Here is a 15084-nt window from a genome sequence, read left to right as displayed (position 1 = left end):
ATATGTAAATTACCACAAAACGGGTAATTTTCATGTTACATATTTTTGCAGAAAAATTAAATGTGCAAAAATGTTTATTGCAACAATTACTGGTTCCATGGTATTTCAACAAAAGGCTGTAAATCATCAAAATAATTGCCTACCCATTAACTATTGTAGCACTCTGCCTGAAATTTTCTCATTCTGCATTTTAGCTGGATGCAAAAAATATTTTTCTTCTAGATGTTTACCTCTCTTCAGGGTTAATTTAACTAAAAAAGATGCATGAGTCTAAGACTGTCTTATGTACCCACCCACCAATATCAAATTCAGTTAAAAACAAGACTAAATATAAAGAATTGCAGCCACCAATTAAAATTTTCTCACAACACAAACAGTAATGTATGTAAAAGATATGCCATTTAAGCCCAAGATATGCAAACACTGCATTGAACTATATCCTGAAATAAGAAAGAAAGAAAAAAAAAAAAACTATCAACAATCTTTTCCTGCATCATCTTTGTTACTGCACATGTAAGGAAACTACTCTGCTAAATTATCTATTGCAAACTGAGAGGCAAAACATTCCGCTGTATTTCTGGTAAGCGAGGAAGACGGCACTAAAGCAGAGTATAGTATTTCTAGTGATGCCTGCTTACTATGCACTACTGCCAGGTCTGTTTTGAAATTTGAGCCCCAAGAAAAAAAGGCAGTCTGTACAATTTTCTCCCCTGCTCATTTCAGGCCAAAGGCATGCAGAGTAGTTTTTATCTGACCATGTAAACAAAACACAGCACGGACCAGTAACTGTTTCTGATCCAGTAGGTTTTCTAACACACTGGAGCTGGTTTGCTCCAGCTAAGGAAACATGACTCTCCTTCATTAAGAAGTCTGGTTACAAATAACGAAGGCTAACTCTGTTTTCCTAAATGTAAATTAGAACTTAATTGTCCATCTCAGGCATCCAAAGACAAACAGGACATTCCCAGGTATGCTGGCCCAGATGTGCACTCCTCTCTACCTCGGAAGTGCTGTGCTGGTGTGAGAAACGCTTAATCCTGCAACCATCCTTCGTGAGGAAATTAGCCAAGCGTTCTTAGAGGAACTGTAGCCTGCTGCGTGCACTTTCAAATTTGTCTACGCAACTGTATCTGTGTACACTGCTCCTCCTGAGGCCCTTTTCCAGTCCACAAGCCCTTTCAAGTAGAGTAACGCCTATCCCCTTTTGCTCTTGTGATGGGACCGATAACCCAACAATTCCCTAATTGCATCTTCCCGCTCCCCATCCCAGCCAGCCTAGCAAAACACTGGGCACCTGCAAACATTTTCCTTCAGGATCCTACAGAGGAAACCTTCCGTCGTGCCACAGAATGAAACCAAAGTAGGATTTTAGTCATGAGGAATTCAAAGAATTAGTTTTAAGGAAACAGAGACCTAAGCCTACCCTCTTACCTACAACTTGGGAATTTCCTCCAAGCAGCGGGGAGATGTAATTTAGATTCGGTACCTCCCTGTCCCCCAGGGAAGCAGAGTACAGCTTGCTTGCAGAGAACCTGCTTTCCCTGCACGTCAGCCCACAGCAACTGATGACTGACACCCTCTTCCCTTTGCATAAGGTCAGTTTTCTAATAGATCAGTGTCTCTCCATCTCCTCCTCCATGTTGGCAAGACGCCCTATCATCCAGGCTGTGGTTGAGAAGTTTCTCCCCACACCTGGCAACTACACTGAAGAAAAAACACATTGTTTAAGCCAATGCTCCTGCCTGGCTTCTTCCACCGAATTCCTTGTGTTCAAAGCCGTGTAATAAGTCTCAGATAGTCTGATGGTCATTTGAGATGCATACAAAATGCAAGCTGGAAAATAAGCATATCCATCTGAGCAGCACGCAGGCATCCTGTGGCTGGGTGTTCTGGATCTAAACTCCAGGAATTATGGGGTTCCTACATCCACACTCAAAAGGGTCAGTAACAGGGCTGCAATTACAAGACAGTCATCCAAACCTCTGCTCTATCTCTGCTGCAATATGCAGCACCACATCATTCCTAATTTTCCATATGTTAATTTTGAAATTCCCCACAAACTTACTTAGAAGGTCTGAAGATAAAAGGGAACTATGTGCTTTAAAAAGATGAAATCTTTGACTGAAACAGCACGAGGGATTTCTCTATTCCAATTAAATGTTCATATGGTTTCTTAGCTGGGAAAAACATCCTTTTGACGTCAGTAGCCATATGAAGACCAAGTGATTCAGTTGATTAGTTTCTGGCCTTTCACCTTTTTAACATCGCTATAAATCCTAAGTCAATTAAAATCATTCTGATTAGGACCAAAATTCCACATCAAGTTTTAGAAAGCTTCTAAAATCTCCCCCTCCTCAAAAGACAGATATAATTAAAAGCACAAACCTCTGCCAATTTTATTGCTGAATTTGTCAGAAAAGTTATCAATGTTATTTTGCGGAAGCGGTAAGACTAGATGACCTCCTGGGGTCTTCTCTGACCTGAATTAATCTATGACATATACTGTGAGATCATACCTTAATCCACAAGCAAGTAAGAACAATTCACACATTTTACTCTACGTTACAAGAAAACAGTTCTCTTGCAAACAAAAACTGAAAGTCTTTAGACAGTATCCTCTCTTAGTGAGAATTGTTCATTGTAAGTTTAAGCACGCTGAAAAAGACAGTAACGGGAAGAGTTACATGCAGAACATCCCACACAACATGAGAGATACCAGAGAGATCCAGAACTAATGAAAGTTTCTAACCAAGGCACACAGCACCACCAAAGACAACCAAGTCTTTATCTGCTGTTAACTTAACATACGTCAGACCTGGCCTAAACAGCTGAAGTTTGGCAACGACATGAAACCAATTTTTAAGGCATGGCTCTACCGTTTTCCCTTGTGTCAACCACAGCAATACCTTAGAAAATGATTTAAACGTGAGACTATCACGGCCTGCACTAAGTTACTGCATGAAGGAAGGACTTGTGCGTTGCTACATATCCCTTTTCCACACTCCCATGAAAGTGGGGGTTAAACATTTCTCCTGCCAAATATTTTACTTTGCTCTTTAACAGTTGGATATGCATGCAGCACATCAGAAGTACTAAGAAAGGAGGCTGAAAAGGCACAGGTTACCAATCTGATGCTTTACATATATCTATGTAAGCAGTAAGGTTGGAAGGTGACAAGTCAGTTGAGCTAATTACTTCAATTCATGCAGCAAGCTATGCCACGTGTTATACGTGCTGCTTATTCATACTTAGGCTTTTTCGATTGAGTTAGCTGTCCAAAAGGTGGCTCAACAAGCTAGATTATAACAAATAGTTTGGTGTGCAACCCTAATAATGCCCCATATTGGAGTCAGAAGAGGATATTGACAAATTACTTTGCCCAGGAAAGTTATCCTGGCCCCCATTTAGCAGAAAGCAATCATTTGACACTGTCTAATGACATTAATCAAGCTCTGAACCTTTGTTGTTGTATGTCATAGCAAATGCTTAGCATTTTCAGGTCCAAAGTGCTTGACTACACATTGTATATTAAAAACAAAAGACTTTAATTCATTAAAAGTAGACTCTCACGCTAGATTAAGTTCATTTGCTGCACCCGTCCCCGGTCTGCTTTGTGTGTGGTCTCATTTAAACAGACAGACATGAACCAGAACCTACTTTATTCACAGGAAACAAAAATACTATTGGCTGTCAACCAAAATAACAGACACTAAAAAATGGGAATACCCCTGGGTAAGGAAATTTTAATTATTAAAAAAAAAAAAAAAGACAACGACGAAGAAGAAGCAGCTGTCTTCTCTGGGAATTCCTGTTTCATCACCTTTGTCAAAACATCTCACATTGTCTCCTATGTATTTTATGAAGGTCTTTTGCAGATCTATTAAAGCAGCAGCTTCATTTATGCTCACTCTGATCTATATTGATAAAGATTATGAAGCCATTAGATGGCTCATTAAGTTTGCCTTTACTTACCCCCAATTAAGATTTCAGGTGTCTCTGGTTTTAAGCTAATTTCAAAGTGGCTGCCATCTGGGACACTCTCAAGGAACACAATCAGCTCCTTTTGTAATGATGTATCACATTTACAACTCTAAGGCAGCAATTCTGTTACGCGAAATCACATTTTCCATATGTAGAGTTTTGTGCCCATTATCTTGGGGGGTTTATTTAGAAATCAATCCGAAGTGCCAAGTTTTGATCCATGTCTTTTACAGCATTAAAGTTCCTGCACACAGTTGACAGTTAAAATGCTATTAGGCACATCATCCCCGTGTACTTATTCACAAATCATTCACAAAAAGAGTTTTTGAGCTTGGGTGTGCAATAACAAATCAGATTCAGACGTAGTCATGAAAACTAATTTTGGTATATGTAACAAGGGCACCCTTTATAGAAAACTCCCTTTTGAAAAGCATAGATGAGGACCAGCACAGTGAGGTAATTGTAATCCACTAATCTCTTCTTCAAAGCAGAGTAGCACAAAAGAACAAAAAAAGGCAGGCACAGGTCATAACCATCTCTCAAAAAGTGCACTGCAGAGACACTTTCCTCTCAGTCCTCCTCCTAAGAGGAGGAGAGCTGAACGGGCAGTCACCAGAAGGAAAGATTTTCATGGTAAGCTAACACTGAGGAAGTGAACAGAGAAGCACAGGCTCCATTTTGAAATTATGTCAGGCCGAGACGGCACAGAATTGTTATGATACAAGAGCTCTTGCTGGAGAAAGAACCACATGACACAAGACTTTGGCAGTGGAGCTCAGAAAATTTTCAGTGTGGCTTTTAGGTCTTCCATTTCACACTAGGTGATGTTGCAACTTACATGGATCCATTTATCAAGACATGGCACAAGGACATCATGACAGAAATACTGTAATGTATGCAGCTGTAATGAATGCAGCTTTTGTTGATTTGCAAAGAAATAACTGACTTGAAAATGCTTCTTCCATAAAATCTTTCAATCAACAACATAAATGCAGTATCTTAACTTACTGCAATTGTGGTATCAATACTGCATGTGAGAAATTAAGTGTTGCCCCTGTCACACATTTTGATAACACTTATATTTAACTTCAATAAAATAAAATCATTCTAGATTAAACATCAGTCTCAAAAAAGCCAGAGAATGACTGTGTGTCTATACATATATACATATGTGAGTGTTTGTGTGTGTCTGTATATAACTCCACTATATATGTGTGTGTATACATATATAAAAATATAAAAAATTCCAGCCCTGCAGTTATAGTTCTGCCACAGACAGAGTTCAGACTGTCAGGAGAAACAGGTTAAAACAGAAGATACTACCTCTACATTTCACTCTGTTTTCCCATTACTGCCTGTATCCATCCCTTTTTCTCTCAGATCCAGAAGGATGGACAAGGATTAAGCACATTCAACCCGTAAATGTCTTTACTAGGCAGTGTAGGAGAACAGCACTATTTAGGACCTACCTTGCCCATTTGGTACATGTTTATGCGTTTTTCCTTTCCTGGGGGTTGACTGGCATGATGATGAAGCATTGTTTGTGGCTGTTTTTGTGTCCTCTGTCTCTTCCTCCTCCTCTTCTTCATCCTCATCATCCTGAGAGCTTCCAAAATATACCATGTTGCTGGGCAGGGCTGGAGAACCTGGTCATTATAAAGAAATGGCTCATTAGCATCATTACATTCACTTACTGCACTAACCATATCCATCATAACCCACTTTAGCGCTGTGCATAGCAAGGGAAGAGGGGGACTCAGAGACTGAAGGTGACACCAGTGCATGACTAACTGGAGGTTTGTTATGTTTGTTTGTTATAAATTATTATTTATTAATTTTTACCAACAGGATACATATGTGCTTGAAAAGCAGGGTCCCCCCCAAGCACATTCTATTCATACTTTAGACAATCAGTCTTGCTACAAGCACTAATTAATAGCTTTGAGTATTCAGAAAAGGACTAATGCACATGCTTAATTTCAAATGCGTGCTTAAGTGCCTTACTGAAGTCTTAACGTACAAACTAGAGGCTTACCGCTTTTCCAAACAGAAGAAAAATGAGCATTTAAAAACCTGCACACCAGTAATATTTTTAGGTTATTATTACCTTAAAATATTAGCGTTTAAACTTCACAATGCTCTGCAGACCTCTACAGTATTGTACACAATGCTTTGCAGTGTTCTGTTCAGTTTTAAACAAAGAGAAAAACCAAGCCACGAAGATGCTTAAATTTGCCTAGCAGGTCCCTGGCAAAGGAGAGAAAAGAGTAAAGGTCTCCTGATTCCCAATGTGCTCCTCTTGAGGATGTTGCTCCGCATCTCTTGCTTACTTCCCATGGTGTTCCCCCTAACCTGCCTTGTTTGTGCAAGGGTAAGATACAACATGCAATTCAGTGAGAGAGAAGTGAGGATTCTCAAGGTTAACAACAATACAGGGTTGTAATTTAAATGTAACTCTTGCCCAAGATTATTTTTTTTATTTATTTTCCTGTAGCTAAATAAGAAAAAGGACAGAGAGAGCTGGGCTACAGACCAACAACACAAGGTAGTGGCTATTTGGCTGATGCTTCCTTAGGAAACACTTTTGGCTTCAAGCTCTTCAGAACAGCAATTCTGTGGTTTGTTTGCTTTTGAGCTGTTAGTGTTGCCACTGCCAACAACTAACTAAAGCTTATTTTTGGGTTGCATGTTTTCTGCTCCCACCAGGTTTGTACAAAATACTCTTAACTACAAAAAATACATTTTAATGAATGGGTACCTAAATATGGCACAAAAACTAGGACAGGCTGTTTCTGCGATAAACCATCGTTTTCTAAATGTAATGGTTTTGGTTGGGATGGAGTTAATTTTCTCCCTAGTAGCTTGCATGGTGCTGTGTTTTGGATTTGTGAGCAAAACAGTGTTGATAACACAGAGATGTTTTAGCTACTGCTGAGCAGTGCTTGCACAGAAACAAGGCATTTTCTTTTCCTGTTTCTCACGCTGTCCCACCAGCAAGCGGGTGGGAGAGGGCACAAGAAGTTGGGAGGGGACACAGCTGGGACAGCTGGCCCCAACAGACCTAAGGGATATTCCAGACCATATGACATTGTGCTCACCAATAAAAGCTAGGGGAAGAAGGAGGAAAGGGGGGCTTTCAGAGTAATAGTATTTCTCTTCCCAAGTCACCATCACATGTTATGAAGCCCTGCTTTCCTGAAGGAAGTAATGAATGAATTCCTTGTTTTGTTTTGCTTTGCTTGCACTCGCAGCTTTTGCATTACCTATTAAATTGTCTTTATCTCAGCCCATGATTTTTGCACTTTCACCCTTCCAATTCTCTCCCCCAACCCACTGAGGGGGCAGCGAGTGAGCAGCTGTGTGGGGCTTAGCCCCCACCTGTAAAGACCTTTGCTCTTGGCGTCTGTAACGGCCCCTTTGGGACTGCGGCTGCCTTGGGGAGAAGCAGAGAGAAACTCCCCACTGGCACCCTGTGCTGTGCATCGGGTAGCCCTGGGACAGCCAGGGGAAACACTGCAGCAGCACCTAGGGCGTGACGATTCTTCCCCCTTGAAATAACATACGTATTAATTCATCCAACCTAGACGTAAATGTATGGACACATATGGTATCCTAGGGGAAAAGCCTTTTGCATGCCACACGTTTCATACTTATATAGACTAATGATCAAATTAAGACTGCTGACATATTTCAAGGCATGGGAGTTGGAGCAACTTACAGGAACAAAAACCTTAGCATTTTTCATGTGAGCCCAGAACTTTCTGGCACACTCTGAGCAATCAACCATAGTAGGTAAGCGGTGCTGAGAGGCACATTAATTCTTCTGCTTGGAGGGGAGCTTTAAGTCTCAACAGCAACTAACTAGAGGACTCCAAAACAGCTACTCTAGGACAGTGTTGCCTGAAAAAAAATTGTCTTTTTTCTTCCATCTAGGTACCCAAGTCAGTACTGTGCATCAGTTCAAATCAGGATCTGAAGTCAGGCACCATCAGTGCATTAATGCATTGACAAATGATGGCAGTAAAAGAAACTTACTGCTAGGAATCCTCAAAATTAGATTCAAACACAAACTGGAATCTCTCTATCGTAATTAGAGAAATAGTCAGAAATTTTATGCTTCTGAGACACTAAAATAGGAGACCAGATATAGCATCTATTCTCTAAGCCTCATCTTCCATAGGGCTCCACAACCCTGAGCTTTTCTGTCAGCTGTTTTCAACAGCAACCAGCAAAGAAATTATCATCTGCGACACAAATGTTGTTATTACAATAGCAATCTTTTTTCCTTTTTTTTTTTTTTTTTAGCACAGAATAAAATATAGTACTGTGTCACTCTGCTTAGAAAAAAGGGAGGGTCTAACCCAAGTAAGAGAACAGATACAAACTTCACCTAACCCCTGGTATTCAATCATTGTAATCTCAGTGCATAAATCTTTGGTCAGAATGACATTTTTTTAATTCTTTCCAATCAAGAACTATGAACAATAATGGTTAAACTGCATTCCTGAGACAGCTGGGACTGTTTGGGAAGTACATTTCCAGAGGAATTAGACTAGCAATGTCCAATAACAGAGGAGAGTCCTGCTAGCCCTCACTTTACTGATCTAAGTGCTCTGCAACATGAGACCTCAGAGAAAAGCTGGTGCTCAGTCGGGCCGTCTACTCCCCTCCTCCTCCCCTTCAGCTTTTTCTACATATTTATTAAAGTTGACTTGCAAAACTGAAAGAAAGAAAAAAAGGCTGGACTCGCGCATTTTTGTTCTATTCAAATATTGTTATGAATGGAAGACACTGAAAGAAATCTAAAAGCTTTGAATTTTCTTGCTTACTTTTTATATTATAACCATTCTTATCATAGTCTTTTATATTAAGGTTTCAGTTCCGGAATAGCCTCAAATACTGAGAATCTGTTCACCTCCAGTTTGAGCTGGTTAAAATCACTTATACTTTAAGTCTATGTAGCTAAACATATCCAAAAGGCTGAGAAAACTCTAATTTAAAATAATGAAACAGGCTGCTCAAGCTCCAGATACTGCAAATTCCCTTTATGGGCAACCTGAAGGGAAGACAAGCCTGTAAGTACACTGTGATTTCATTCAAGCTAAAAGAATGACAATTATACTGATTAGGCAACACCTAATGTGCAAGTGTGCGCGCAGCTGGTATGCACTTGTGGTTTACACCAAGCAAAGAGCTAAGAGAACCCCCCAAAACTCCTCTTATGGAACTAAAACTCAGACTTCTTATGACTGAAGAACTAATGAAGCTCGTATGAGCGAAGCTGCACTGTTAAGAGTGGAAGCAAGGTGATCAACTCACCTTCTTATTATAATAGATTCCTGTCCTAAATATCTCTCATCATCTCTGAGACCAGACAGGGATGTGTACACGATACCATAGCCTACCTCTGCAGGGGACCTCATTTGTTACTCAAAGCTGCTAATTTATATAAACAAAATTTATATTTAAAAAATTTAAGTAGTGCTATTGTAGCCATGAATGTCTAAGACAATTGGAGACATGGAGAAGAATGTGCGGTCAAGAGCTTGTTTGTTTTTCCCAGATGTATCAGCTGGTCCAACAAAATATATTGCCCTTCCTCATAAATCTGACCTGTCTTCATCTCAAGTTAAGAACATGGTGGCTTTCCTTACACAGAAACTTTGTTGAGAGTTGTTGCTCTCAGGTTTCTCCATGTATAACAGATATTTATAATGAAAATCATGTATGACAGCAAGATGATAAAAACCCTCCTAAATGGCACAAGAATAAGGAAAACTGCAGGTTCACCGGACACATACATAAGCGTTCACAGAACATATATTGTAGGTGCTTGCTTGATTTTTTTAATTTAGACACTATTCTGCACATTTTTGTCCTTGCCTGGACACACTCAGGAAGAGAAACCCGTGAGGCAGCTATGCCAGTTCATTCTTGCACATATTTTGCCAGCCCCACAGCAAGAGTAAAGATGAATGTCCTCTTCCTCTTGCCGTCCCCAGTACCAAGGCCGGATTCTTAAAGCCTACCCAGGGCAATCTAAAGAGCGGCATTAGAATTTGATTAGTATCCACAGCAAAAGAGAAGAGCTCCAATCTTCCAGATAGCCGTCAACATCTGTGCCTGGGAGGTGGTGCATGCCAGGTCTCAGCACTCTAGGTATGCAACTCCCTCCTTCCTCACTTTTCATCCCCAAGAAAACAGCAAAAAAATCTGCCAGAGAGTTACAAGAGCCTGTGGCCGTATTGAATTTTACAAGTCTCCCCCTGTGCCAGGAGCCCCCAAGTTGCGCAGGCATCTGCTACCACAGGCGGTGGAGTGGATGAAGGGGGAGAGCAGGAGAGCAGACCTCCAGCACCTGGGAAAAGCATGCAAGAAGCCCTCCTCATTAAGAAACCCACTCTGCTGTATGCCTGATAAGCAGGTGCCTGAAAAACCTGCTCACTCAGCAAATCTGATGGTAATCAAGAAAATAAAGTTTGACTTCCCACCACTATTTAGAAGACATTTCATATAAGGAACCATACAGACTGCCTGTGGCTGCACGGACATTTTTCTTGGCATCAAAAAAGGTCTACAGAGCATCTACCCCCATCTGGCCACTTGTTCTTACTCCTGTACCACCACCTAGACTGTGGCGGTATAATTTTTTTTGTGGGGCCATGTGGTGAATCAGATCAGGGAACTGATTCAGATTAAAATCCCAGACTAAGGAAATTAAAGTCCATTAATAAATGCTGTAACTGTAATGTAATGTTACAAGCTCTCAAGGAAAGATTTGGAAAATTTCTATGCACACTTTTTCTTATTGAACGTGTAGCTTAATATATCGCTTTATGTTATTAAACAAAACATGAAATGCAGTATGTTTCCAATCTCATGTAGGAGGCTTCATGTTTTACATTCTGTCCTGATGATGTCTAGGCACACACTTCCTAAATGCCCCCCCCCCCCAACAGTTGATTTGTTTTACATCAGTATTTGCATAAAAGCACGTGCCATCACCAAAGAACACGACGAGGCAATCGCAACATGATGGGCAGGAAGGAGAAGCCATGCCAGAAGGAGCAAGCTAAAAGAAAAGGCATGCAGCAGCAGCAGAACAGAAGAAGAGAGGGGCTCAAACGTGCTGGGGCTGGAGAAAGAGGCGAACGGCGAGAGATAAGTTAGCAGGCCGACACAGAGTGTAGGAGCAATGGGAGAAGGAAGATGCTGACAGAATTACTGACATTAAATAGTTAAAAATACAGTAAAGCAGGTAGGACACTTCGTATTGAGCAGCTTTAACAAGAGCATTTGTCTGATAGCGCTGTTGACCTGCTGCCCTGATCTGGACGCGTGCCACTCACCTTTTCCCGCTTAACAAGTTGCTGTTAATTCACAGTCGAGAGCAGAAAAGCTATGGCCAAACCCAGGCAGCAACCTGGAGGGAACTTCCCAGCCCTCTTCCCCCTCCTCCAAATCACTGTGGTAAGGCCAAATCACCAAAGCTGGCCCTTGTTGTGCGACTTTGAAAGCCTAACAAATTGCCATGGCTGACAAAGGGATGCAAGCCACACAGAAAATTCAGACAGCTGACAAAACCCCGCGTACCCTCTCCTCACCAGTATCAGGAGTTACTGCTCCTGTGATCAGATACTGCTGTGCGTGACAAATTTTGAGAAAGTCATTAATGGTGATTTTTCTCGTTTAAATTCACTCATCATGGTTACAATGAACTATGAATTATTACAAAAAGGGAGGATACTCAGCTCTTTAAAAAATGAGGTTTGAAGTATGTTTGGCAACTGTTTCCGTCAGTTATCTGCAGTTTCATTATTGAAATTCTCTCTTGAGTATTTTTGTCTTCCCTCCTATTGTGTGAGCAACACAAAAGAAAATTTAACCATATAGGAAAAACAATTACCACAACTATACACAAAGTGTAGCCTAATGCATATGAAAGGATGACAAATGTATTTTATGTCCTCTGTTATGATAATTTGATGCTTATACAACAATAAGTACAAAGTAAAAGATGGGGTTTTAAGTCATGATGCTGCTTTTAGCAGTTTTCTTGGAAAGATGTTACCCTTTGCATCTGCAATATTCAGGCTTGCTACTAACAGCAGGCAGAATTGACGCTTGCGTAACCTGTACATACAGATGCGTTGACCTCAGCAGCAAGTGCCTGATTAACAGAATAAACTATACTCTTTTTCAGCCATTTTATTTGACTAATGAGGTTATTAAATTTTTTTTTATTTGACAAATGCGTAGTTTTCCCTGCTAAATTATGGTATGTTTTGTTTCTCATTAAATTACATTAACTTTTGTCTTGGACCAGCTAAACATATTTTAAAAACTCTGAATTTGGATCTGAAGAGTGGAATCAGAAGTACGGAAAGTGCACACGCTTTGCCAAAAGCACTATTTCATTACTCTTCAGAATTAGCTGGCAGTGTTTCTGCAATATTTACTGAAGTACAAACCAAATGTTTTCATCTGGACAGGATTCAAACCCTGGTATGTTACAACCACAACAAAAATCATCTCAATCCAAAAGCCTTCTCTGTAATTTGGGCTGTGGTTTCTACAAAATTGGAGGATTCTTCTCCATGAATTATTTACCAACTCCCCCTCTAGCTCCTGTCTCTCTCTTTTTTTTTTTTTTTCCCTCCTAAACAATTAAACGTAACCCAGATGTGCTTTGGGAAAAATCTTAAAGCAATTTAAGACATCAGAATGATTTAAGCACACGGCAGGTCAAGGTATGCAGGACTTAAGCCTGCCTGATAAATACACGGCATGCCAAGCCCTGTAACGAGCCACATCCAGAGGTTTGGCTTCTCCTCTGACACGCGGCCCCATTTTGGGGCTGTGTGCAGGTGGAAAAACCTTGACTCCCAAATGCTCCCAATGCACTGGCATCTCAATGCTTAAAATTTAGGGCCTGCTTCTCATTTATTATATGTCCTACTTATTACGTTTTGGCAGCACAGCACCAAGTCCCTGAAGTGCAAATAGATGTAATTTATGCCCGCACTGTATGGTCGTTTTACGGAGCAAGGCTAAGAGAGAATGAACTGCATAAACTCTATAGGAAAGAGCAATGGTATCTTACTTGTTTGACTACACCTGCAGGAACAGTCCCAGAGGGAGCTCCCCTGCGCCCAAGCGAGAGGGAGGAAAAGGCCATCCCAAGTACAGAAACAAAACAGAGCTCATAAACACACCAATGCTCAAACTCTCCTTTCCTCTGCTGTTGTACAAATCACAAGATGCTTAGTGTTACGGATAACTTATCGGCTAGTGTAGTGACATAAAACCCATTTTCTTCTTGGTCCAGTCTTCAAAGCAGTAGAGCTAAAACAAAAAAGCCAAAGAAAATCGTTCCTTTTTCAGGGAAATGGAGTAAGCATGGGGAAACGCGTGAATCTTCAGGAAAAAAGGTAAGCCTTACTTTTCAAAGTCAACAAAACACACACCAGAGTAACAAACTACTGAATATTAAAAAAAGACAAGTATAGTGCTTCTAAAATCTACAACTCATATCTGACAATCTCAAAGCAATTTACCTCCGTTAACCTGGCTAGATTCAGAGGCGAACCTCAAAAACAACCCCTCCCACATACATTTCAACCCCCAACTTTATCTTCCTCTCCACCATGAACAAGACAAGTCTGCAAATCCCAAGCCACTGTGCTGCCAATCCCAGAAGGCTGCCAAGCTGTGTTTCATACCCAAGAAATCCTGACCCCCATTCCTAGCACAAAATAAGCCTTTCAGGGAGCACTGAACCTACAGCAGTTCACAGGTTACAGAAGCAGACTCACAGGTTTCTGGTTGGGAGGGAGGGCAGGAATTGCCTTTGCCAGCATACTTTATGTTGCCCACCTGGGTGCCGAAAACTGTGGGCACTGAAGTTTTGAAGCACTGCTGCTGCCATCAGAGCACTTGGATTTTATGCCAGTAGCTCATCCATAATCAATGTCCAGCTATGTCAATACCGATACACAGAGTTAAATATTTCTCCTCATTTTACAGAAAATCTAAGCAGCTTACTGAGGAACTCGGAATCCGTGGCAAATACAAAGGCTGAACCACAAGATTAGTCTCCCATTTCAACGAGCTAATTTCATCCTGTGGCTTTTTGCAGGGGCAGATATTGGAATAATTAACATCAGAAAGGGGCCCCAAAGTGGGAAGATCAGGGTAAAACTTTGATTCAGCTGCAGTACTACACACACACACACTACTCTTGCACTCATCAGCTCCTGCAACCTCTTAAATCTCCTAGTAGGCACAAACCGATGTGAAGATGCACCCTCTGCCTCGTGCCTGGAGGGCAATTCCAGCAGCGCCTCCTTTCCCAGGGAAGGAATACTGCGATGGCGTGGGTTGTCAGGCTCCTTCTGAGTATTTCACACATGTGCTTTTCACTGTGAACCCGCAGATCCACTTCTCCATGCCAACACTGATTAAATTACTCTTATCCTAAAGCATTGTGGGAGTGAGTTACCAGCGCAGAGCAGTATATTCCACAGGTGGACTAAATGGTTGCATGTATGAGATATACCTCTTCTACACTTCAATGTTACTCCTAACTTTAAAAAAAGAATTTCAAAATTGCGAGATTACAGTTGCTGCATTCAAACTTATTTTTATTAAATGGTTTGTGTAATTAAGATTCTACACCTCGAAGTTTATTCTTTTGTTTTCAATCCATCCTAAAGTTCCAGTCTCAAACATCAAATGATTTAATAACAAAATTGATTAAAAGGCTTCCTCCAGTATTTTAAACAAATTATCATAATGTTTTAGTATTATTTTGAAATTATAAAAACTAACCTGGACTGCAAAGCAGCCCATATTTTTGGACAGTGCTTTCAGTGCTTTGCTTCCAGCCTAATCACGTTGCTGTGCTATTTAACATGCTTACCCTGATCTGGTGAGCAAGTCTCCATGGTGGCAACGTGCTCCCTTGGAAGGCTGGGACTTCAAGAATGTGATTGATGCAGTCGCCGGCTCTCATAAAGGCCAGCATACCTATTGACACTGAATTACCAGGCAAGTGTACCTTCTGCCTTGTTAAAAGCTATGCAAATTAACGGTCATTTTCTA

General features: G+C 40.8%; 1 protein-coding gene across 1 annotated transcript in view; it reads right to left on the bottom strand.

Annotated features, from left to right (window-relative positions):
• Window positions 1–15084, bottom strand: part of JARID2 (jumonji and AT-rich interaction domain containing 2) — a 128827-nt gene that overhangs the window by 44341 nt on the left and 69402 nt on the right. The window contains exon 4 of the mRNA XM_082498987.1: window positions 5451–5627. Coding sequence (XP_082355113.1) covers window positions 5451–5604 — 154 coding nt within the window. The 5' untranslated portion in view covers window positions 5605–5627. The remainder of the gene's footprint in view (window positions 1–5450; window positions 5628–15084) is intronic.

This window comes from Vanellus vanellus (assembly GCF_965231255.1).
Source record: "Vanellus vanellus genome assembly, chromosome: 2".
NCBI lineage: Eukaryota > Metazoa > Chordata > Aves > Charadriiformes > Charadriidae > Vanellus > Vanellus vanellus.
The sequence above is the reverse complement of the archived record's forward strand: the minus strand, read 5'-3'. Positions and strand labels throughout refer to the sequence as shown.